Genomic DNA, 25,474 nt, shown 5'->3' with positions numbered 1-25,474 from the left:
CTTGACCCAGACGCTGTGGGGAAGAAGACACGGGGCGGGGGGCATGTCTCCTTCGTGAACCAGCGCCTCTTCTCCTTGCTGCGGTTCCAGACCATGGGGTTCTCTCCTGGAGGAACCTCTTCATTTTAGAAGAGGAAAATGCAGTTTTCCCCTAAAGCAGTGTTTTGCCACTGGAACGAAAGTGGGCTGCTGGAAGTTTACTGTTTCTCTCTCGTGTCTATTTCCTTTTCCTGAGGTGCTGTTTGCCCATCCCACAGCCCAGCCCCCTGACAGAGTCAGCTGTTACTCATCATTGGCTGGAGCTCTGCTATCCTCCAGGAAAGTCCTGTTAGGCAGGGAGTGGGAGGGCAGCCCTCTAGGATTAAGCTTTAGCCCCTGAGCCTGGCGACCGGGGAGCAGTGTGAAACTCCACCTCAGCTCTCCTGTCATTTTGTCCACAGGAAAAGTTTACCCTGTCACATTCTAAACCAGAGTGTATGTTTTCTGTCAAGAACCTTCCACTTTGGGACTTCCCTGGTGGCGCAGTGGTTAAGAATCCGCCTGCCAACGCAGGGGACACGGGTTCGATCGCTGGTCCGGGAAGATCCCACATGCCGCGGAGCAACTAAGCCCATGTGCCACAACTACTGAGCCTGTGCTCTGGAGCCTGTGAGCCACAGCTACTGAGCCCACATGCCACAGCCACTGAAGCCCATGTGCCTAGAGCCCAGGCTCCGCAACAAGAGAAGCCATCGCAATGAGAAGCCTGTGCACGGCAATGAAGAGTAGCCCCTGCTCGCCACAACTAGAGAAAGCCCACGCACAGCAACGAAGACCCAACGCAGCCAAAAATAAATAAATTAAAAAAAAAAAAAAAAAAAGAACCTTCCACTGTATGGACACCCCTGCAAGGACATCTCCATGAACACATGAAACCATTCCCCAAAGCCTCTTCCCCAGAGAGGATTCTTTAGCAGCAAAACTCAAGTTTATTAAAACAGCTATGACAAGTATAACAAAGTTTACATCGGCCTGTGCTAGGCCAGTGTTTTTCTGTACAAACAACAAGATAATGCTAGATAATGACAGTTAACACTTTGAAAGCATAGCATACAAAACAATGTATCTTCATCAAAAAAAAAAAAAAAAAAAAACCTTCATAAAAGTGGGGAAAAAAATTCTCCCTCCCACCCACCAAAGGAGGTCTTCACAGGCTGGCCAGCTCCATCCCAACTCTGAGGTATCAAAGGAGTTCCGAGTGCAAACTGAAGGGATGAACAAGCAACTCCCCCACTCTCACATCCATTAAACGCACAATCCAGCTGATATTGTGGCAGAGTGCCTTTGCATGGAATGATTCAACAATCATAGGTTACTACATGCAAGTGGATACTGTATCAAATCCTGGATTCCTGTGCTCCCCTCCTTTATCAAACATGGTGAAGAGAAACCAAAATAATGGAAATGGAGCATGGATTCTTCTACCGCTCCCTCCAGTGGTGCTGAAGGGCCCATGGTGTCCTTGGCGAGCATTTTCTATTTTTGTAGCTCTCCCCATTCCATGGGCCCAATTTCAAGTTGATTGAGTCATCATCTCATTCAGAATATGTATGAAAAGACATTTACCTCTGACTTGTAAACAACTGTCATCCCAGGGCTAACAGGTGCTGAGCTACCTAGGAATAGGAATTAGTCCAGAGAGGTCAGAAGCATCAAGTAGATTTTGAAAAAAGGGCACAACACAGTGAGAAAAGCAGCACAAGATCAGGGTGTGTTGACTATTCTTTATTTCCTTTTTCAGAAATGTGACTGGTTTCATATTCTCTCTGAGTGTTATTATGCCTTGGCTGAGACCCAAAGAAAGGACCAGATAGTCATACACTTGGGGAAATCAAGACTACACTAAGAGTTCATGTTTATTTGGCAGAATGATAGAGAGGCAAAAGCTTCCCCAAGAAATGCCAGAACCATGCCTTTGATCCAAATTTACACTGATAAACTTTCATTTAGAATTTACTAGAATACTAGAACTGGAAGGAAATCAAACTAAGACACTGAAAAGTGTCCTTGACTCTTGGCCCAGCACTCTTCACAATGAAAGCCTGTGGGCTCTGACCCTTGAAATTTGGCAGTGACTCATTTGCAGGCTTGGGTGAGGGCTGGCTAGTTTGGCCTCACGGCACTCACATAATGCCCTGACTTGTATTCGTGACAAGACAAAAAAGAGTCTGGCGCTTTTTCATATCTTCTTGGAAACCTAGAAATATTTGTACAATTCTCTGAATTTAAAGGAATGGAAGAAAGAAGAAAGCCAGATTCTCGTTTGTGAGTGCAGAATAAACTAGAAAAGAAGACAAATTAATAACCCCATTTTCCCTCCCTGTCACTACATAGTGGTCTGAGGAAGAAGGGCCTCGTGGGCTGGGTAAGTGCATGGTAAGAAGCTAGGACATCTGAGGCAAAGATTCCTATATGTGAAGCTGAGAAGCTATTTTTTGGTCTCTCCTGGAATGCAGAGGATGGTGGTTTGTTCTAGTTTCATATAATCTTCAATTCTCACCTCCTAATGAATGGTATTCAGAATATGAGAAGATAGTTTCAGAATATACACATGTTCCTGAAACAGCCTGGCTCTCAAAGAGTTGTCAGCCGGACAGCACATCTTGGTCTCAAATTTAGTACTGTGCCAATAGCTTTCCTTCTAAGCACGCACAAAGGCGATAGCCCACAAAGGAACCCATCCCACCAGTGAGGAGGCAAGAGCCTTCTCTGCCCAAGTCTCTTGCAGAGATAGAAAATGATTCTATCTTGTTTGTCGATTCCGTTTCAGTTCAGCAGCCATTTTCCACACAGAGACACAACTGGACAGCAGTATCTCTTCTGGGAACTGAGATTCCATTTCGGGAAGAATTTCACTCTCTTTAGTCTCCATGTAACTCACCAGCGTGTCTCTCAGGCTGAAAAACCAAGGAACAAGAGACAGCGTTAAACAGTCATGTGACATAAGGAGACCATCACTGGTCACTTTTTCAGGTCGTCAGAGAACCAAAGTGCTCATGAAGGCCAGAAATAACGAGTCAACCAGCTGCTGAGTTACTGACCTGGCACTAGAATCCTGGGTTCAAGGTTCTAGTACATCCCTGCTGCTCCTCACACTGCAGTGCACATACCCTATGGGATGGAGCTCCCCTTGATAGGGGCCCCGTCAGATGGTTCTAAGCACTCTAGTAATACATCTGCTTTACAAAAAAAGCCTCGCCATTCAAAACAAGCTTATATTCATGTCCATGATTTGTTGATTTGTTCATGATTTGTATCCAGTTCATGATTTGTATTAACAAAGATCGTAAATTCTCTAGAAAAGGGATCTTCTTTCCCTACACTAAAAGTCCAGGATAGTAAAGACTTCTTGAATACTTTCAAAGAATACAAATGTAAATAGGCATATGCCATATACATAATGGAGGAAAATAGCAATTACGAAGTGTGTCGGTGAGGAAAACTGGAGTTTGACTATCTATTTAGAAAAACAGTAAAGCTAAATCCCTACCTCAGGCCACACATAAAAATAATTGGTTAACAAAACAAATGTAATATATAAAACTATAAAAGCACAGGAAAAAACATGGGAGAATATTTTATAACCTTGGGATAAGACTCTTACAGGTATATTTTTCCTATAGAGTCCTTGTAGGAAAATTCTGTCAGATTTGGCTTTATAAAATTAAAGATAGAGCATTTGTAACGTAACAGATAAAAGATTAAGAAAAAGACAAACAGCCCAAAAGAAAAATAATCATAAGATATCAAGAGGCAATTTGGAGGAAGATATACAAATGGCTGATAAATATTTTCAGCTTCACCAGTAAATAGGAAAATACAAGCAAAAATGAGATACCATTTTTGGGCCATTAGATTGGTAAAAATATAAAAGACGAATAATATCCAATGTTGGGTATTCTTATACACTATACATTGGCGTAGCTTTTTCTATCAAATTTAAAATGCACATCTCTCTGACGTAGGAAGTCCACTTGTTATAATGAGAATATATGACTTTTTTGCAATTGGTAACGGTAAATCAGCAGGAAACCAATTTCTGCAGTAACATAAGAATGATTTTCATGTCTGTGGAAGATCTCGGGAGACGTGGCAGAATGTTGTGTGTGTGCCTCGCTCAGCAGGCTTACAAGCCTGTACCTCCACTCAGGGTTGAAATTCTCCGCGGTCTTGGGGTTCTTCAGCTTCAAGATCATCATTTCGTGAAGTTCCAGGAGGAAGGCATCCAGGCCAATCTGATTCAGGAAGGTGTTGAGCAGCTTAACATTTTCAGGGCTGAGATCAACTTTGTACCTTGGACTGATTTCCCCAAATGGCTCCTGGAATGAAATAACAACACATGACACACGGAAGCCTGGGAAGGGAGCGTGCGGCTCCCTTGGTCCAGGTGGACAGGAAGAGGCCAGACTCACTTTTCTCAGTCGAAGCAGATGTTCAGACTTGTGGGCAGAGAGGAACTGCCAGAGGGAGATGGTGTGTTTTAACTGGCATCTGTTTAAGGCCTGAAAGAGAACAGAACTCCTGAATAGGAGGTGCTGTTTTCACTTGGCCCTGCACTGATTCCACCTCCCTCACTATGGAGGCACCTCTGCTTCGTCCACTAATTCCCTGCCTCATCTCCAGAACGTCTCTGAAAGCCCTCTCCCCGCTGCAACATCTCGGGGTCCACCAGCGGCATGCAGTTTGCAGGCACGCCTCTGCATATTTGTGGCACTGAGCCTAGATTCTTAAGTTCCGAGCACATCTCCGCCTTTCCCATCAGTGTGTTCTGATTACACTGTGGACTGGCTGGGGGAGGGGGTGTTCTTGCCTCCCCTCCTTTTCAGGGGCTGCTTAGACCAGTACTCCCTGGGTGGTGGTATCCCAGTAGGAAGTGGGGAGACGATGGAGGGGGACAATGCTGATTTCCTTTGGAGAGAGGCTGACATGAGACCCACCTCTGAAACCTGTGAGGCCTGATCACCCATCCGCAGCATGTCTTGGATATACACATTTAAGTGCATGTTTGGATCGCCCCCAGCTGTGCTCAGAAACCCCAACGTGACTTCTATGGCAGACAGAGCGTCACAGGCATCGCTGTAGGACTGCAGTTGTCCTCTGATGGCACTGATGGCCACGCTGGGGAGGGGGCTCTAGGAAGTCAAAAGCAGGATAGAGTTCATGGTTGGGGGGGCTTCCTGTGCACTGCTACTTGATAAGAGTGCTTACCTTCTTCACTGCTAAGGCCACAAAATGGGACAGACTCTCTAACTTAAACAGCAGTAGGACTTCCCTGGTGGCGCAGTGGTTAAGAATCCACCTGCCAATGCAGGGGACACGGGTTCAATCCCTGGTCTGGGAAGATCCCGCATGCCGTGGAGCAACTAAGCCCATGCACCACAACTACTGAGGCTGTGTGCCGCAACTACTGAGCCCGTGTGCTGAAACTACTGAAGCCTACGTGCTCCACAACAAGAGAAGCCACCGCAATGAGAAGCCCACGCACCGCAATGAAGAGTAGCCCCTGCTCACCGCAACTACAGTAAGCCCGCGCGCAGCAACAAAGACCCAAAGCAGCCAAAAAAAAAAAAAAAAAAAAAAACCAAATCAGCAGTAGTTAACACTTGGTGCTTGTTAAGTGTCAGCAGTATTTAGGTATGTTACAGAAAGAGAGATGAACTCACTGAATCCTCAAACTAACTTTGTGAAGATACGCATATGGACATACACATACATACAAACCACACACATATACGTCACACAGACACCCCCCCCACACACACACACAACACACATAAACCAGAAAAGCAGGAATAAATAAGTTCTGTGGACCTTTTGCATCAGCATACACAGTCATGACATCATTGCTAAAAAACTACAAGCACAAGATTTCAATCTGTTTATACTCAACAAGAAAACTTCTGCTGATCTGCTGTCCTGTTTGCCCTCTGGAAAAAGCACCGGGCTCTGAACGTAGGGAGGCCCTGAAACTCTTTGGTGCTCATGGCAAATGCCCGGAGTGAGGGTGGAAGAGTCCTAACATGGATGGAAACACTCTGATAAGACAGAGGCACATGCAAATAAGATTGATCATCATCACCTGTGGCATTTTGTTCTTGATGTCCATGAAGAGACGTTCATAGTTCCAGTCACGTCTGTATACCAGAGTGGGTATTCCCTAAAGTGAGAAAGAAAAAAGTCTTTGGAAATGGAATCCACTGTGGAGGTTTCCATCAAATGACAACATATGCCTGAGCAGGAACTCAAATGTAGTCCCATGCTATTCAGTGCATCACCAGGCAAAGCAGGCAGCTCCTTGTTGCCATGTGATGTCCGTGTTTAACCCGTAATCTATGGAAACAGTGACATGAGGAACCCAGCCTGGCCTTTGTGGCCAAGCAGATACCGTCACATAGAATACTGTGGCCTGCAGACCGCCCGGGGAAGTAGGTCATGCGGACCTCCCAGTGGGACACTGAGCACAGACTGAACGAGGGGGCACTCTGCTAACAGGGAGAGCAGAGTGAATTAAAAGCAGCCTTGAGCTCAAACAGTTCACAGTCTAACTGCGGGCAGGGAAGGAGCATAAATATACTGAAGTACCATACCCTTGACTGGACCTGGAAGGAGCAAGTACAGGCCAGGGAAAGAACAGATGGGGAAGTGCAGGGTGCATTCAGGGGAGGGAGAGTGATCCAGTATGTGAGGTTATGGGGTTCAACGTGGGGAAGTGGCTGGAGACAGGGTCAGGGCAAGGCCACAGGGCCTTTTGTGCCACATGCGCATCAAGGTTATCCAACGGGGTGGTGGGATGCAGATCTGGATGTAAGAAATGTGGGCTAAAGAGCCTGAAGGCAGGGACCAGTTGGGAGCTACCGTAGCAGTGGAACTTAAGGACAGATGCTTTGAACTAGAGCAGTGGGCTCTGGTGGTGAAACGGGGGTGCCTGATGGCTATGGTGGTAAAACGGGGGCGCCCGATGACAGACTGTGTGTGCAGACTAAAGGAAAAGGGGGACAACAATGAGGTTTTGGTGGTGCCGTTAATTATGGCATAGAAATCCGGACAATGAGTCCACTGAGACCTGCAGACACCCTTGGGGTAATGAAGTGTGGATTCAGATGCATAGACAGCTCCGGAGAGCCGTCAGCCCCGATGGCAGGGGTGGTCATGGACACTGGGGGTGTGGAAGAAGGGTCCATTGGTCCCTCCTCACTTTGAAACCACTGTGATCAAAGCCATACTCAGGGCAACTTTTGCAAAACAGACACGCCGACCACATAAATACAGCAGGCCAGCCTTGCCTTGAGGGTTAGCCTGGGCTTGCCCTGCAGGAAGCGGCTGATGATCTGGCGCTGGATCTTCTCCAGGTCAAACTCCTGCAAGGTCTCCCCGCCCTGCTCCACGTGGTACTGGCAGTTGGAGAGAATTAGCGGAATCAAGTCCCGCTCCACTTCGTAGCTGACGACGTGCAGGTCGGCAACCTCGGAGGCATCGATGGAGTAGCTGGGGGACAGATAGATAGAGCTCAGCACTCCAGTCATGGCCTGGTGATATGGAGTCAGCTCCTGTCTGATGTTGCCACGGGCTGTGCAGGTGAAGGGACATGCAAATCTGTGACACTTGTGAGCGTGGCCGAAGGGTATCTGTTCGAGAAAGACCTGAAGCCTGGCTTGCTGTCCCCAGGCCTGGGGACCCTGCTTCCCTGCTTGTGCCGCCTCAGAAACGACTTCCTGGGCTGAAAGGGCGTCCCCTGCTGTGGGCCTGCACACTCACCTGTTGTCTTCCTTGGAGAACTTGTCTACTGCGTAGACAATTTCGTTGTGCAAGTTAATCAAGTAGCTGACTAAGGCGGTGGAGCACAGGCCCAGGCCCTGGCGGCGCGGCAGGATGACTTCAAAGTCAGTGTCCAGATCGAGGTTGCAGCTGCAGTAGTCTTTAGGCAGCTTGATCTCACCTTTAAACGACAGAGGGGCAGTCACCTCCCTGCTGTTTCTTTCACAGCATCAGGACTGGGAGCCCACCACGGTGGGAGCGGGGGCAACGCAGAAGCCACCTCAACAGAACAGAGCTGGGAACCAGGGGTGCTTTTGCTTCCCATCTCTATTTTCTGTGCTGATAAGTTTCAAATGTTCTCAACTCCTTTTTGATACCGTATTTATAGACTCAAGAGGACTGAGGGTTTGCTCTTCCTGATATGTTATGCACTCATCTCAGACACCCCACCAAGAGTCCTCAGATCCAGCATTAGATGCACACGGCATGGCACTGTGCAGACGCGGAACAAGAAGAGTTAGGCTGGAGAGAAAGGGCCTTCAGAGAGGTGCTCCTGTAATGTTTAGTGTTAAAGGGGATTTGACACTTACCATTGGTCTCCAGCGATCGCCTCAGCTTGTTCCATGTCGACAGAAAGATACTGATTCTGTTGCAGGATAACTGCTTCAGCCCATCTGTCAAACAAAACACTTGTTAGAACTCCGAGATAACGCCTACCCTGTCTAACTCTGTTGGTCAAACTAACAGAGTTACTTGCTCTTTGACCCCTACCTTCATGCCATCACCAACACGTTCTAAATGCTGTTTAAGCTAAAGCTGAGTTTGAGGAACCAGAGAGGGAGGTGCTTGTCTGTGACAGCAGACAGCAGACAGTCTGTTACAGTTAGTCTCTAATGTGTCCCAGGGATTCGCAGCACCTACTGCTTTATGCTACAAGCTTAGGGTACAGAGCTCACATTAGCCCCGAACTGGAGACTCCGAGTTGGACTGATCCTTTTGAACCACAACATGGTTCGTCCTGATCCCCTACAAGAGCAGAGACCTACCTGAATTGTGACTGCTAATGAAACTTCTGATGGATTTGTATTCAACTTCTGACACATTCTGGAATCGTTTCACTAGATTCCTTTGCAGGGCCAGAATCTCAGGCAAGAATTTCACCAGTCTCAGTTCTGCTTCCTAGAGAAGGGAAGACCACCAGGAACACTTTTTTTTTTTTCATCAGTCATCAATTTTATACACATCAGTGTATACATGTCAATCAGGAACACTTTTTAATGTACTGGGGAAACAGACTTCAAGGCTGGCTCAGGACATGTATTTGTAGTTCAATCCGGTCAACATGCCATTTTACATGATGACACATAATGATACTTGAGAATGGGGAACAGGCCACACCAGTACGGCAGCAAGTGCCCAGTGACTGCTTACGACGTGTTGGCCAGTGTTCTTCTACCCTCTAGAGGTTGGGGAGCAAACCCGTAGGGCCGACACGTCAGATGTGTTTGCCAGAAGCTGATGAAAGAAAGCAGCCTCTTGAGCCCATGAGATGGGCTAGGTGTGGAGAGGAGCTGCTGAGAGCAAGAAGACCAAGCTTTTAGGCAATGACGCTTGGCGCTATTCCGGTGTCGTTCTGAAGACCTAGGACCTCAGCTTCTTCAGTTTAACGGACCTGTGCACATCAGTGACAGATCACAGTATTAACACAATGGCCTTCCCACCGGGAACTCATTTTCATTATCTGACCCACAGAAATTTCTGAGTCATCTTACTTCTTCCTAGACTGCATACATTGGTCCATGGAGGGAAATGATTGGAAAATCTATTGTAGAGAATAAAAGTTCAAATGGATTCAAGTTAGGAACTGTGTGCAACTCTGGTTCTAAAAGATATGACACACACTTTACTGCTCTCCTCCCCACAATCCCACCACCACCCTCACTCCGAATGGTTCAGGAACAGGGAAGATTCTTTGTTTGTTTGATTTCGGCTGTGCATCCTCAACTCGAGATTTTTTATTCAACAGACACTCATTGGTGACTAACTGCTCCAGGCACTGGGGGCAGGGGTGAAGATGAACAGACAAAGGAAGCATTTTCATTGTATTCCTTCTTGCTGAGTGATTGGGAGAGACCCTCCTGGCCCTCAAGTTCTTTACAGATACCTGCTAATTCCAACTCGTGTACATATTTCACCTGTGACTTTATGTTTCAAACAACTCATACAGATTGATGTGTTTAGAGATCTCTGCTCTATCCCTGAGTCTTCTGCCAGAGACATTCTATTCAAAAATCAAAGTAGTCTGATGGCTGTCCCATCCTCAGGACTAATCAGACTAAATGAGAGTGGGGCCTTCAGGTCTCCAGGGGACATGTAGGCAGCATTCACGGCGAGGCGGCCTCACCTTCTGTAGGAACTTCCAAAGGATGGGCACTGTTTCTTTGCCATTCTTCTGCTCCACAATGTGCTGGAGGTACTCAATGGTGATCCTTTTCCTGCAGCTCCACATCTTAGAGCAGTGAACCACGCTATTCTGGGGCAGGTGGGGCAGGAAGGCCACCGGATCACCGTACACGATTTTGGCCACAGGGTTGGAGCTGATGCGCTCATCTTGGCTGATCCGAGTGTTCACCGCCAGGAGGGTTTTATCTAGATGCTAGGTAAGGAAAGCGACACGGGATCTGGAAATGAGATGCTACTGCAGACAGGCTGGACACCTAGCGACGTTACCAGTGGGCAGATTCAGGGACCCGCCCTCCTCGTTTTAGCCCGTAATCAAATATTCATGTTTGCCATCTTTTATTATAATTTATGTGATCCTTATTTGTAGGTTTTTGTCTCCCCAAACAGAATAAGTCTCAGAGACCTATATTTAATTCATTCATTCATTCATTCATTCATTTATTTATTGATCTTGCCACACAGCATGTGGGATCTTAGTTCCCCGACCAGGGATCAAACCTGTGCCCCCTGCAGTGGAAGGCAAGGTCTTAACCACTGGACCGCCACGGAATTCCTCAGAGACCTTTATTTTATTACCATTATTTTACTTGATGACTTCTATTTCCTGATGGGCCTAGTTACTCTCAGTAACATTCTTATCTGACAGGGTTTATTTCTCTGCCTCTTGCTCTCACATTCTGCTGTAAAAAGTAACGGAGAGAAAACTAGTGCCTGCACTTTCTGAACTCCCAGTAATTCCTCAACCTGACACACTGACCAGCCTTGGGAGGGGACAGGATGGGGTTGGGGGGGGGGGCAACAGGAGGGTGGGGTGACCGCATAGAGAACACCTAAATCTGTGGCTTAGCCTAGGGCTTCAATAAGGGACACCTCCAGAAGGGACAACAGACCGAGCACTCAGTAGAGGCCCAGGAAACACCCTCCCACACTTTCCCAAAGTAGCCCTGTAGCTATGCATCACTTACCTTTAGTTCAGGCAGAATAATAGTCTCAACAAGCTTTTCCCAGTTGTTCCTCTCTTCTCTGGTTGACAATTCTGCGCCAAAATTTAAAGACCCTACAAAGAAAAATGTGTCTGTTACCCGAGAAACAAAAGCAGTCTGCATAAACACTAAATAAATGTTAAATTGAAATAATGCTCCTTTTGGAGGCGGGGGCGGGGGCGGGTATATCCTCCTAAATTAACCTGAGCATTTAAAAATGGTTCCTGCTGCTACCACCAACCTCATGATCTTCATGAAGAAACTTAGAACTCTAAAAACTCTCACCCACATAATTATCATCTTAAAACCATTCTGAACAAAATTACTGAAAGGACAGTACTTTAAATCAGAAGCCCAGGGGCAAAATAATGGTGGCCAGTGGTAGCACCAGCTGCCTCAGCTGCTGCCACCTGGGCTTGAGGACGGAGGTGGGACCCTGTGGATGCCCGCGTGAGGCAGAGTGCTGTGGAAACTGTTGGCATGCTTCTAGAATTTGGTCACTTTGTCAGTATGATACTGGGTGAGCTTACCTAGTCTGAAATTGCACTAGAATGAGAGGCTTCAAATAAAATAAAGTTTTGCTAAATGGAAAATATATACTGATGTTGGTTTCTGGCAAAAAAGCTCCTGAAGTGGGAATGGATTTTCTTGTGAAGTAGCAGAACTTTTTACTGCTATTGTTATTATTTTAAATAACATTGTCATTACAGTGGTAATTTTAAAAGATTTTTGCAGATAAGCAAAAAGAAAACAAAACTGTTCTTAATTCCACCACTCAGAGATAACCCTCTTACTAACTTGTCTTACAGACCTTTTCTTTCTGTGTGGATTTTAAATTTTAAAATAGAAAAATTCGCTCAGCGAACATAATAGATAGCCTGCTTTTTCACGTTAACAAATTATGGACACGTACATGTATTAAGTCAGCCCACAACTGCAGTATTTTTTAGGAAAAGCAGATGCTGCCGCCCTAAAACAGGACAGATGTACAAAGAGACCAAGTTCCAAGCACTTATCAAACATCAGCCTCTCTGATGGTGATGTTTCTTTAACACACATCACCTGTTTTGGACGACAACAATACGTTCCCCATACAGTGGGTAAACTACAACCAAGGCTGACTTTTGAAACTAAAGCCTCCCAAATACACTGGCATTTAACACTCTGAGCACACCCAGCAGGGGATCAATGGAAAGGCCCGGCAGGTCCTCCCCTCCCCCACTCTCTGGAAGGTGCATGTCTTCCCGCTTCCCCTTCCTCTCCCTCTGGGGTCAGGACGAGGGCACTGCTTCCTCTGCTGGCTGTGCCCCACGCCCCTCGGCCCCATGCCCGGCTCCTCACTGTGGCCCTGCTCTCCGAGGAGGTGGCTGAGGACAAGATGCACCACGCTGGCGGTCTCGTCTGCGCTCCTCCCCAGCGTCTTCATTAACTGCTCCAGGTCTCTCTGGATATGCTGCAGCAGAAACCCTTTTGGATCCCTCACCGGAGGCTTAATGATGTTCATCAAAGCCTGTTGGGGCAAGGGGACAAAATGTCAAGCAAGATCTTGTTTGTGGAGGAGATGGCAAGTTCAGGAGAGGTCAGGACGGGGTGAAGAACCAGCCCCGAGCCAGAGGACAGTCTCTAGGAGGGATGTCAGTGTGATTCAAACAGCGGTGGCGAGAGAAGGCTCAGGAGCAGAGATGACCACAGTCTGAAAACAAGTGCCTTCTATATCCTCAGTGTGAAATAAAGAATTTTCAAAGCCTGAACTTTTTGCTATCACGGTTAATTAACTTAGAGGAAATGCAGCCTGCTCTCTTTCTTCCCCAGAGCTGCAGCAAAGACAGGTAAAATCACGGTTATTTTAGCCTCTCCATTCCCAGGTGTGGACCGGAGACATAGAGCTGTTCATTAAAAATTGATTTTACATAATCTGACAAGTAGTTCCCCCTTACCACCATAGACCACAGTGAGAAAAATTAGGATATGTGAATTTTATATTATGTTTTGCATTAGGTAACAATGACATATTTGAAATCCACAACAGGTGGCTAGAACTTTTTATTTTTTTCAACTATTTTAAATGATTTATTAAACATTTAAAATGATTTATTAAAATTTAAAAGTCAAAGTACAAATTATAAGAATGACAATTAAAAATTCAGACCAAAATAGTTTAAATAATGCTAAATTTTTTATTTCAATTTTGATTTTAATTAAACCTTTTAAAATATTTTCAGGGCTTCCCTGGTGGCAGAGTGGGTAAGAATCTGCCTGCCAATACAGGGGACACAGGTTCGAGCCCTGGCCTGGGAAGGTCCCATATGCCGCGGAGCAACTAAGCCCGTGCACCACAACTACCGAGCCTGCACTCTAGAGCCCGTGAGCCACAACTAGTGAGCCCACGCACCACAACTACTGAAGCCCACGTGCCTAGAGCCCGTGCTCCGGAACAAGAGAAGCCACTGCCAAATGAGAAGCCAGTGCACCGCAACGAAGAGTAGTCCCCGCTCGCCACAACTAGAGAAAGCCCTTGCGCAGCAACGAAGACCCAACACAGCCAAAAATAAATAAATAAATAAATAAAATTTTAAAAATAAATAAATAAAAAATATTTTCGTATTAAGTGTTTTAATTCTAATGTTCGATATCCATCTAGTTGTCAAAGTAAAGAATTGGTATCATATACAGTTAACTTGAGGTCATAATGATACCACCCTGCTGGTTATCTTTTACAATTATTTCCTTTTTTAAACTTTCAACGAGTTACTTTTAGAATAAACCTTATGCCTCCTATGGAAAAAAAAAAAAAAGAATTCATGTCAGGCTTCAACATGTTTCATCTGGACCTACATGCACTAATAAATGTAAGCTAATAAGATTTGTTTTATATTGTAAAGCATTCCTTGTGTGTTACTATTGCCAATAATATTCTAATCCATGAGAACACCTAGAACCACAAATTGGACCTTCAAAGAGGAGTAAGAAAATAGTTACTTATTTCTACTAAGTATCCTAACTAAGGATACTTAGTTATCAGAGAAGCAGTACATTCATACTCTCTGAAAGGAAGGAGTGGACAAATTCATTAATCTCTTTTCCCTTACCCAAGCACTCTGCCACTCAGATCTTCCCCATACTCCCTAAATAGTTTCTGCCTCTGATGTCAGTAAGGGCACAACACACAAACCTCACAGCATTCAAACCTAGGAAGTAGTCTTGTGTTTCAAGGGGCAAAATCAGAGAACTCTGGAGCAGGGAAGGGTTTAGTCACAATGAAACCAAGCAGGACCCTGTAGGGCCTTCCCAAGAACTGGCTAGGACTTTTTAGACAAAAGGATTCACTGTGAAAAAAATTACTGTTGAAACTAAACACATGGTTCGGCAGTACAATGCTCTACCTGGGGACTTTGGGCGGCTCCCCAAAGCATAGCCAAATGAGTGAGTAGCCGGATAAGAAGGAAGACCACTGGGGACAGCTCTCGGTCAGATACCATGGCCTCGCCTCTCAGTGGTGGGTTTCCCAGCACATGGCCAGTCTGAGTTCTGTCCATCTTGTTTCTGGAAAGGACAAGAGAAGACAGGGTGAAGGCTGAAGATCACCGTTTCTTCTCAGCTCTGGGGGCACAGTTCCCATTCTTAGGACCTGGAGACCAGGTTCAGAGTTTTGAAGAAAACAATGTTAAATTACATATTCTACGAAGCCTAGACTACTTTCCTATATTAGAAGACGTTTTTTTTCGGGGAGGGGGCGGCCACACCATGCGGCATGTGGAACTTCCCTGACCAGGGATTGAACCCATGCCCCCTGCAGTGGAAACGTGGCATCTTAACCACTGGAACACCAGGGAAGTCCTAGACCACTGTCCTAAGAGTCTTCTTCTTTATAGACTGACCTTTCCGGCTGACTAAAAGCCCACAACAGTGTAAAGTGGCTGTTTGTGAAACTAGTGGTTGCCAGTGGGGAGAGGGAAGGGAGGAGGGGCAGTGTAACGGTAGGGGGTCAAGAGGTACAAACTATTATGTATAAAATAAGCTACAAGGATATATTGCACAATACAGAGAAGATAGCCAATATTTTATAATAACTATAAATGAAGTATAACCTTTAAAATTGTGACTCACTAGATTGTACACCTATAACTTATATAATATCGTACATCAACTATACTTCAATTAAAAAATAATAATAATTTTGAAGGACTTCCCTGGTGGTGCAGTGGTTAAGAATCCGCCTGCCAGTGCAGGGTACAGGGGTTCAAGCCCTGGTCCGGGAAGATCCCACATGCCGCGGAGCAACTAAGCCTGTGCGCCACAAATACTGAGCCCGCGCATCACAACTACTGAAGCCCACGCGCCTAGAGCTTGTGCTCCACAACCAGAGAAGCCAACGCAATGAGAAGCCCGCACACGGCAACGAAGAGTAGCCCCCGCTCGCCACAATTAGAGAAAGCCCGCGTGCAGCAGCGAAGACCCAACACAGCCAAAAAAAAAAAAAAAAATTTGAAAGCATAAAAAACTGGCTGTTTGTGCTAGTCCTGGGGCCATGTGTCAGGATGGAGGTCTGGACCTGCTTCTTCCACTGAATCATTGTGGGGGGTGGGGGGAGAAGGCAGGCCAAGGACAGTCAGAGTTTGGAATAGCTGACATTACCATGGGAATATGTACACACTGTTCTCCTTTTCCCAAATCAAAAACTGGGATCCAAGGTCTGGCAAAGGATTTGGCATCACACCCAGATGGGAGGTATAGTGTGATGGGTACATTCAGTTGCAAAGCTACTGGAGATTCTAGGACATTCTGATAATTTATGGAGACAACAGATTAGCATATTTTCAACTGTGACAGCACTAAATGAGCTAGAATATATGATGAACGTAGAGAGGTCCCACCTCCTATTAAGGGAGCATGTGTAACCATACTCATCTCATGAGCAAGTGTGGGATTATGAGATCAGATTTTTAGCTGGATTCTGAAGTATTTGATAAGATTGACTATGTCTCCTCTATTTTTCTGAAAAAGAAAGAGTAAGCTAAGAGAGTTTATAAGTGACAGACTTAAATGTGCCTCTGAATTTGGTCACCTGTTTACGTCAAGCAATTTCTACAGGGGTTGTGCCCAAGATTCAAACGGAAGACATCTGAATTAACAAGTATTAATAATTATTAACGCATGGTCTGCTTTGCATTAAGAGCCCAGTTAGCCAATGACAGATCAAATGCCTCAATACTGAATGACCACAGGGACCTTGGCGTTGATATCAACAAGACCCAGGTCCAAATGTACAATAGTAATTGATACTACATTTAGTACTGATTTATCAGCTGGAATAGAAACAGCCCCAAAGCCCATGGTTTGACTACTTAGAAAGGAGATAGCATCTTACATACTCGATAACATGAAATCCATCCTTTGGTTTGTGATCAATCCCTCCAACTGCAGCACCACAGTCAATACAAAAGCTCTGTTCCATCGGCAAGCCACACTAGGATAAACACAAATGTGACCCCAGCTCAGTTTGGACAAATGCCATTGTGCAAATGAGCACATACTTACCACAGGAGGTAGCAGACGCCACTACGATTGCTTCCTTTAGCTTATGTGTGTGTCAGGTGGGGCTACAGGAGCCCTGGGAGACAGGGCAGGCACTCCATGCCAACTATGTTGTATGTGGGCAAATTTAGACTTTTTAAAAATAGAGACAATTTAAGTTTTATTCCTAAATAGTCACTCTATAGACAAATATATAAAACTCAATCTTCCTTTCTCATATTCATCACTGTTTTCCATTCATTCCCCCACCTATCACACTGGCCTTACTGCTTTACTATCTAACGCCAGGAATACTATAGTAGCTTCCAAACTGATTTCCCTAACGCCATTTGGACTTTTTTATTTTTAAAGAATGTAACCATATGACTCACTACTTCCAAAGGCTCATTTTTCAAACTCAGACTGTGTGCTACTATATACGCTGAATAACAGTCTATCACAAACCAAACCAGTCTCAGATTCCCAGACCACAGAGTTTCAGGAGCAGTTTTAGGAAGGATCTATTTTAATCCTGTTTCACGGACAAGGAAGTGAGAAGCTCAGAAAGATAAAGTAAAATGCATGTATCAGGTTTATCCTCCAGGTCGCTTATTTATTTATTAAATAACATTTGTCTGTTTCAATTCAATAGCCTGTTCTGAGCAAGTATGGATGACACTATGAAGGGTTCTGGCTAGATGCTTTGGGATTCAGAGATGAACAATACACAGATCTTCCCCCAACGGGCTTACAAGCTATGTGTCTCGTTTTCCTATCCTTTGGCATCTAGACCCTATCTCCCCCCTGGGATAGTAATCCAGCCTACGGTCTAGTCAACACTTTGTTGTCACATAAAGACCTGTGTCACTGACCTTGTGCTGCAGTGGCCAGGAAGGACGGCCAGCAGTGGTTCCTGTCCTGCAGTTTTGTCTTTCAAGGGACATTTGGCAATGTATGGTGGCAGTTTTGTTTGTCACACTGTGTGAGATGGGATACTACTGCCATCTGGTGAGTTGAAGCCAGGAATGCTTCTAAACCTCCAACAATGCCCAGGCCAGCCCCACAATAAGGCATTATGTCCACAGGGCTGAGAATGAGAAACCCTGGCTGGAAAACCTTAGTACCATTTGGATGTTTAGTCATAATACCTAGAATAGCCGGCAAAATGAGTCTGTGTTCCCCCGAAAGGTCCAGACCCTCATTATCCAACCTCCTCCTCCACAGCTCCCCTCCTCAGACCTGGAGGAACACACATTTTGAACCCCCCAAACCCTACCCTGAATACCAAGACTCACCTCGCCTACAGAGCACGCGTGACCATTGGGACATGCTGTTAAAAGAACAAGACACATGTTGGCTGGTGAGGTTTCACCTAATGACCCACGGTTAAAAGGGAAAGCTAACTCCCTCCTCTCTGGTCTAACCAAATGCTGATGTGGACTTGATGTCCCAAGCACATTACCAGAAATCTTGAACTTTGCTAGATATTAGAACTCATTAGATATTTGATACATACCAGGAGCTCACCTGGTATCACTGAAAAATAATGTCTGTGTTTAATTTCACAAAGCAAAGAGAAACTAGATTACAGGTTCATACCAGGCGTTACTTTTGGAGGCAGGGTGGATAGTATTTTATACCCTCCTATTCACTCTCTTTGATTTTTTTCTTTTTGCTATGAGCAGGTTTTATAACAACTTTTAAAACTAGTTTTAAAAGATTATCTACTCAAGGCAACGGCAAAATTTACATAAAGTCATGGGTTATATTATTTTCTCCTTCAGTTCTATATTTCTAAAAGAACTATCTTTGGGTCTAAAACGTGGTTGTATTGTGAGCTGGCCCTTGACTGAGCCTCTCATGTGGTTCCCAGCACCCCCTTCTCCCCAAAGGGCATATTCCAGGGAACAGAAGTGCACCCTAAAGGACCCTTTCCCTGTGACTAAGAAAAAAATAATCTGGCTCATCTACAGTCAGAAGGGTACCAGTTCCTGCAGGCTGTTCATGTTCTGCAAAGGCAACCACGGCAGAAGGAGGCAGGCACATTAGGACCTTCGGGGACAAACCCGTGGACCCCAATTCTATAACAATGTCTCATGTGGTTTCAGGATGCTCTTCAAAGCTCAGGAGTGGGATTCCACCCTCAGGCCAACACTTACTGTACCAGTGGACTCCTTCCAGACCTATCCACTCCCTAGCTTGAGCAAGCAAGTCTTCAGGCATCGTTGGAAGAAAGGCATTCTGAAAAGTCAAAAGAACAGGGCTGGCTTTAGCTAAGTGAGCATATCGATGGGCTGTCACTGATCAGCAAGAGGCCTCGAGTAAGAACGTGACCTTGATTTTCTTTCTTCTTGACCTAAAAAGCTCTCTATGAAGAACACAGAACAGCTCCTTGTGAGATAACAAAGGGCAAGGCAAGTTTTTCACCATCATTGTGGACTAAAGGGTCAAGTGAGACAGAGGCAGATGGAGAATCTAGAAGATAAACAGGTTCAACAGTTTCTGAGGTACCGGCTGGGTCTCTAAAGATTTTCCTGTGAACGCGGATGCAATCATATCCCAATCTTACCGCCATGAGACCTGGGGAGAAGGCCAAATTCTTCAGGGGTTCCAAGACTTTGCTTTGTCCACAGAGAAGGATGGTTGCAACATGAACAGCCATTTCTATTACTGTCCTTTCAAGGCTGTTGTCCCCAGGACCCGTCCTCAGCAGGGGTAGTTCATTGTTCACAAGGGACATTGCAAAACGTCTGATATCAGGAGACAAGGTCTTTCTTTCCACAATGAATTTCTCCATAGCCTCACATTGCTGACAGGAAAGAAATTAAAATACAACAAAGCAGAATATCATGTGAATAGTGAGAGAAAACCAAAGGTTTGCTCTTATGTCACTCATACACTTTTGATAGCAAATACCTATCAAATATCAAGGTTAAGGGGAATTCCCTGGTGGTCCAGTGGTTAGAACTTCGTGCTTTCACTGCTGACGGCGCGGGTTCAATCCCTGATTGGGGAACTAAGATCCCCGCAAGACGTGTGGAGCAGCCAAAAATAAATAAATAAATAGATAGATAAAGTTATTTGCATTAAAATAACTTTGATTTTTTTTTTAAAAAAAAAAAAAATCAAGGTTAGGATGGCTAAATGGTTGCCGTTTGAAGGGAAATTATCTGGAGAAGAGAATTCTCCTCTACAAACACAGAAACCACATACCCAAGCACTAGTCTTCATAATTTTGGAAAACATTATCTTATGTTCTTGACTGTGTTTTAACTGTTACTCTAAAAGCTTTGGATGAAACAGAAAGTAGTTGCTCCACATAAGAAGGCTGGAAACCCCAATCCTAGAATTTTAAAAATTTGGGATATCACTGGTGTTTGTGACTTTAACCTCTATTCAAAAAGTCCCTCCAAATTATGAGACTATGAACACAGCCCTGAAGGCTGATACTTACCTGTGGCTTAGGATGGAGGTTTGCACTGTGGGATCTGTACAAAGTCGTGACCTCTCTAAAAAGTGCTAACATTAGGTGGGCAGCCTGCTGAGTTGTGGAGCTCCTGCAGGCCTGAAAAAGCAAGGACATCAAGTGAGACTTTTAAAAATCAAGCTCAGGGCCAGAATCCCATGTGATTCGTATATGAATATTGAATGAGATCAGCCCTTAAGCCTTGGAAAGGTTGAGGGAGCCTTTCCCAAGACCCTGGGCGCCTGGGACCCTGCACCTCAAGGACCATGTTCTGGAAAAACAACTGTTCATAAACATCCTAATATTAAACTCAATGCGTATTTATCAGATAGCTTACAACAGAAGTAACAGAGATCACCATCTGTTCTCTTTCTGACTACTTCACTGGTCCTAGAAACTTTTCCTGAGCAGAGATATTTATTTCCTCTTTTCCCAGCAAAATGCCAGGGTAAACAAGGACTCAAAAAGGAAACACGACCAGAACAATTTACAGATTAGATTCTAAAAGCCCTGTATCTACTAAAATAAACACATGCATACGCCTCTATGGGAATTATGAGGCTACACAGATATAGGTTTTGCTTCCTGTGCCATCACGTATCAGAGCAGAGGAATCTTGGAGGAAGTGACTTTTTAGCAGGGTCTCAAAGAAAGTAATGGACATAAATGAATCAGAAAGGAGCTGCCGGTGGCCTCGTGCAAACCCACCAGCCCAAATCAACCACTGCCGCTCCCCTGTTTGCTAGGCGAGCCCGTGAGGCCGTGAGCGTAAGACTTCTGATGCAGCATGTCACCCTGTGGGGCCTCTTTCGCTGCATCATTTGACATCAACAAGACAAGATTTAGGCTCTGAGGGGCCACTGTGTACACAGAGCAGTCCCCCAGTCCGACATACCTCCAGAGCAGTCTCAATGGCCAGGGGCTTGCACTCCAGAATGGCTTTGCCCACTGCGTCGCGGAGAGCCTTGTAGCTGTCTCCATGCACCAGATACTGATCCATCTGGCCTGTATGGTCCTTCTGCAACCCCAGGAACACAGGGGTTAATCATGGTGGGGACAGCGTGAGGAATGCTTAGGAAAGAACCTTCTTGATAGGTAAAGGAACCAGGCAATCGTTAGAGGTTTAAAGGCAGCTGAACCCGGTTTCCGGGTCCAGACCGAGGCATGACATCCCACTGCTGTCTGGGAAGCACCTCCTCCTCAACAGATGAAGAGCGGGGAGTGGGTGAAAATCTGGGGGAGGTGACCTTGTGGCTGCTTTCCTTCTGCACTCAGAGTAGAGCACCGAAGGACTTCAATACGTTAGCCCTAAGCTCCAGTTGGGAGCAAACAAAAAGCCAGGATTTTTAGTGCCGTTTTTGTAACACCAGGACAGTAAAAATTCATTCATTTCTGAGCACTAGGAAAGGACCACTGAGCAGCCCTGAAGCCAAAATGGCTGCAACTCTGTCATCCTTAGTCCTTTCCTATCTCGCCTGCCAAGGATAAAAAGGGCTTATTCTGAAAGCTGAAGGAATTTTTTTTTTAATACTTATTTATTTATCTGGTTGTGCCAGGTCTTAGTTGCGGCATGCAGACTCTTAGTTGCGGCATGCATGTAGGATCTAGTTCCCTGACTAGGGATCGAACCCGGGCCCCCTGCATTGGGAGCATGGAGTCCTCACCACTGCATCACCAGGGAAATCCCTGGCTGAATGACTTTTAATTTGCTAAAAGCCAAAGCCGCAGAATCATTCTTTTGCTTTCCCTGTGTCAAATTCTATCAGAAGTGACGCCTACATATGCTGTGCAGGTAGGTGACAAACACATCACACATACACACGCGCGCACACACATATCCTTCCCCTAGGCAGGCGGTCTAAACGTGATCATGAGCTGGGTCAATCAACCGAAGCACAGAGACAGAGGAGAAGACCAGAACAGATGCACACATTTTCCGTGATGGATGTGGGAGAAGGTCAGGGAGGAATGCAGGAGCAGCAGCCCTGCTCCTGGGGTTGGGGGGCGGGCGGCGGAGCTGAGACATCACAGGGACTGCCGGGACCACCCTTCTTACCTGCTGTGCAATGACTCCCCTGGGAAACACCCAGTGGGCCGGATGGCCCTGTCTCGAGAGGCTCTGCACAAACTCCATCCCCTGCTGGCTAGTGAGCTTCCTCACCAGGTATACTTGGTACCAGTCATTCTGGACCCGGGCACAGAAGTGTTCCACCTGCCGCAGGTAGCGACGCTTCTCCTCCGCCATCTCTGCAGAGCCAACGAGAAAGGCTGAGTGACAGCTAAGGGTACTTGTTAGTTAACTGTCTGGAACAGAGGCTAGTAAAAGCTCCGGGGCCTCCCCTTTAGGAATTCACAGTGAAAGAACTAATCTAGAAGAAAGGGGACACGGTACAGACCAGTATTACTCTGAGAACCAGCTTCCCACACTTCCTGAATTTCTAAATCATGGGGGCTCCCGGCCTGTGGTCAAGAAAGTTTGGGAAGAAGACCTGCCTGAGCCGTCCTGAAACTCAGAGAGGATCTCAGAAGCCTTGTCAAGACAGAGGCGGATGCGGGCCATCTCCTGCAGGTACTCCACCGAGGCCTTGCCAGCGGGCTCTCGGCTGCATCCCACCGGTCGGTACGTCTTAAGGAACTGGCCTTCCTCTCTTAGGTATTTCAATTCATCACTTATGAAGAAAGTATTATTCCTCTCATGTATTGAATCCTAGGGAACATAGAACCAGAAAGAAAGGATATCATTCTTTTCTATTTGCGAGTTCCCCCACCTTCGCAATTTCTACAGTGTGGTCGTGGAGAATGCAGGAAGGATAAAGAACAGTGCTGTGGGTTTGAGTGTACATTTTTTGAAGCACGGAAAACTAATACCCCTTTTTATTTTAGTGGCAAGAAGGAGGGGAAAAAGAAAAGCTATGATGAAAAAATTTTTTATCTAATATTACTTTTTCATACGCATTCTAAGATTTTTGGGAGTAAGAAAAATATGAAGAGAATAAAAATTAAAAGTATTCACAATCTCACCACCTGTAGACAACTTTGGTGGCATATTCTTCTATGCTTTTTTTTCCCCTCATGCACATGCACATAAATGCCAATATATACAACTGCTGAGGGCAGAAGCAATGTTTTTGAAACTTTTTTTCCCCTGCATGGAGCAGAGCATCTGTTAATGTTACCACCTAATTTATACTCTGTAAATTTTCAGAAAAACACTATTCCATCACATAAACCACATGGTTTGGAGAGTTTGAAAAAGAAATGCAGGGAGGTGATAATCAGCTTACCTCCAGGCAGTTGCTAAAGAGCACATACAATTCAGCTTTATCTTCAGCCAGGAATGGTTTCTTTTCTAACTGGGACAAATAAGCCTGAATATAATCCTTCACTTCACGGAAGCTATGGAAGGAGAAATATTATACCTGGTTAGTTCAGGTCTGGAAACTCATTTTGCCAAAAAAAAAAAAAAAAAAAGGTATGTATGTATGTATCTATCTGCCTGTTATCCATCCCCCCCTTCCTGTATAATTATATATAGATACATACGTACATGTGTATGTATAGTTTGTAACACGATTTTATGACGACTATTCTAGCACTAACTTGGAGGAATATAAAATTCCCTACTTTAGACTAGCTGTTCTCAAACTTTTTGGCTCCAGGAATCCTTTACAGACTTAAAAATTATTGAGAACCCCAGAGAGCTTTTGTTTCTGTGGATTACATCTATTGATATTTACAGTATTAGAAATTAAAACTGAAAAAATTTGAAATTATTTATCAATTCATTAAAAATAACCATACTAAACTCATTACATATTAACATAAATAATATTTTTAAAAAGCTTTTCCAAAACAAAAATTCATTAGTAAGAAGAGCGGTACTGTTTTTCATTCCTGCAAATCTCTTTAACACCTGGCTTAACAGAAGTTCGCTAGATTCTCAAATCTGCTTCTGCTTCTAATTGGTTGCACTATATTGAGTTATATGAGGAAAATCTGGTCTCACACATTATGTAGCTGGAAAAGGGAGAAATATTTTAGTAGCATTTTCAGGTAACTGCGAATATTCTCCTTTGACACTACACCAAAACTTGATAAATGATCATTTCTAAAGGTTAGTTGCAATGTGCGATCTGAAACCCTATCAATGCACTATTCATAGTCAACTACATTAAAATCAAATGGTCTGCAGTGCACTTCAAATGGATTTCTTTTTGATCAATGCAAAATTCTCTGACATCAAGCATCAGTCACTTCAAAAATACCGGCTCACTGAGCTGTGCAGACCTGGCAAATGTTGACACATTTTTATTTTATGATATATTTTTAAAAACCTCACATTTATTATCATCAAAAGGTCTGTACGTATTAGAAAGCTGATAGGCTCCCGGTGGAGGATACAAGTTTTCCAAATTTTTATTTTAATTTTTTTTAAATGTATTTATTTTTTTGGCCACACTGCATGGCTTGCAGGATCTTAGTTCCGCAACCAGGGATTGAACCCAGGCCCTTGGCAATGAAAGCATGGAGACCTAACCACTGGGCCACCAGGGAATTCCCTCCAAAATTTTAATATTTGCTTAAAAGCTTGAATTTTATCATTAGCAACAAAACCATCAGTTGTCTTCCTTGATGTGACAGGCTCACATCACTTGGTTTCAAGAAAACACCTGCCAAATGCCCAAGTCTGAATAAGTGTTGTTTGTCAGTCATTCTTTCAAGTACAAGTGGTATTCCACAGAAAAAGCAGCCAAGTTAGCATGTAACTCAAAAACCGCATGAGTGGTTTTCCTTGAGATAACCCTGTACCTTGGTGTGCAGCCGGAGTGCTTTGTGTGTATCTCTCATTTCAACAGAATATTAAAAAGTCATATCCTCAAAGGTGGAGATTTAATAAAATTAAGAATTTTTATAGCTTCGTCAAGGACATTAAGTGAAATTGGCATTTTTAAAAACTATATGTGCTTGGTGGTGACGGAAACAATGGCCACTACCAGGGTTTTCCTCATGCTAAGATGCTAGCAGATTCACCCTTCATTACTTTAGTAACATTAAATATCAACAAATATCAACACGTTGAAAAAGCCAGATAATATCTTAGTGTTATTTGCAGTCTCGTCAATGTTGTCCCACGCACGGGTTTGCCTAAAGAATGGATGCCTACATTTCCACAAAGTATGTCTAAGTCTGGTCTGAGTGATTTTTTTTTCTTCTTGGCTGCGCTGGGTCTTCATTGCTACGCACGGGCTTTCTC

At 44.8% G+C, this 25,474-nt stretch overlaps 1 protein-coding gene across 6 annotated transcripts in view; it reads right to left on the bottom strand.

Moving 5' to 3' along the window:
• Positions 1-961: 961 nt before the first annotated feature.
• The window catches only part of RNF213 (ring finger protein 213), a 120,284-nt gene continuing 95,771 nt past the window's right edge, over positions 962-25,474 (bottom strand). For all 6 annotated transcript variants that reach the window (XM_068529486.1, XM_068529489.1, XM_068529490.1 and 3 more), the window contains 22 exons: positions 23,505-23,616; positions 22,714-22,927; positions 22,277-22,467; positions 21,116-21,238; positions 20,209-20,319; positions 19,324-19,563; positions 18,914-18,995; positions 18,050-18,084; positions 16,613-16,707; positions 14,624-14,783; positions 12,582-12,750; positions 11,223-11,314; positions 10,199-10,450; positions 8,841-8,973; positions 8,385-8,468; positions 7,795-7,975; positions 7,323-7,524; positions 6,119-6,196; positions 4,977-5,171; positions 4,452-4,541; positions 4,180-4,358; positions 962-2,936 (listed from right to left, as the gene is read on the bottom strand). In XM_068529486.1, the coding sequence (XP_068385587.1) occupies positions 2,783-2,936; positions 4,180-4,358; positions 4,452-4,541; positions 4,977-5,171; positions 6,119-6,196; positions 7,323-7,524; positions 7,795-7,975; positions 8,385-8,468; positions 8,841-8,973; positions 10,199-10,450; positions 11,223-11,314; positions 12,582-12,750; positions 14,624-14,783; positions 16,613-16,707; positions 18,050-18,084; positions 18,914-18,995; positions 19,324-19,563; positions 20,209-20,319; positions 21,116-21,238; positions 22,277-22,467; positions 22,714-22,927; positions 23,505-23,616 (3,172 nt within the window). In that variant the 3' untranslated portion in view covers positions 962-2,782. The remainder of the gene's footprint in view (positions 2,937-4,179; positions 4,359-4,451; positions 4,542-4,976; positions 5,172-6,118; positions 6,197-7,322; positions 7,525-7,794; positions 7,976-8,384; positions 8,469-8,840; positions 8,974-10,198; positions 10,451-11,222; positions 11,315-12,581; positions 12,751-14,623; positions 14,784-16,612; positions 16,708-18,049; positions 18,085-18,913; positions 18,996-19,323; positions 19,564-20,208; positions 20,320-21,115; positions 21,239-22,276; positions 22,468-22,713; positions 22,928-23,504; positions 23,617-25,474) is intronic.

This window comes from Eschrichtius robustus, chromosome 20, assembly GCF_028021215.1.
Source record: "Eschrichtius robustus isolate mEscRob2 chromosome 20, mEscRob2.pri, whole genome shotgun sequence".
NCBI lineage: Eukaryota > Metazoa > Chordata > Mammalia > Artiodactyla > Eschrichtiidae > Eschrichtius > Eschrichtius robustus.
The sequence above is the reverse complement of the archived record's forward strand: the minus strand, read 5'-3'. Positions and strand labels throughout refer to the sequence as shown.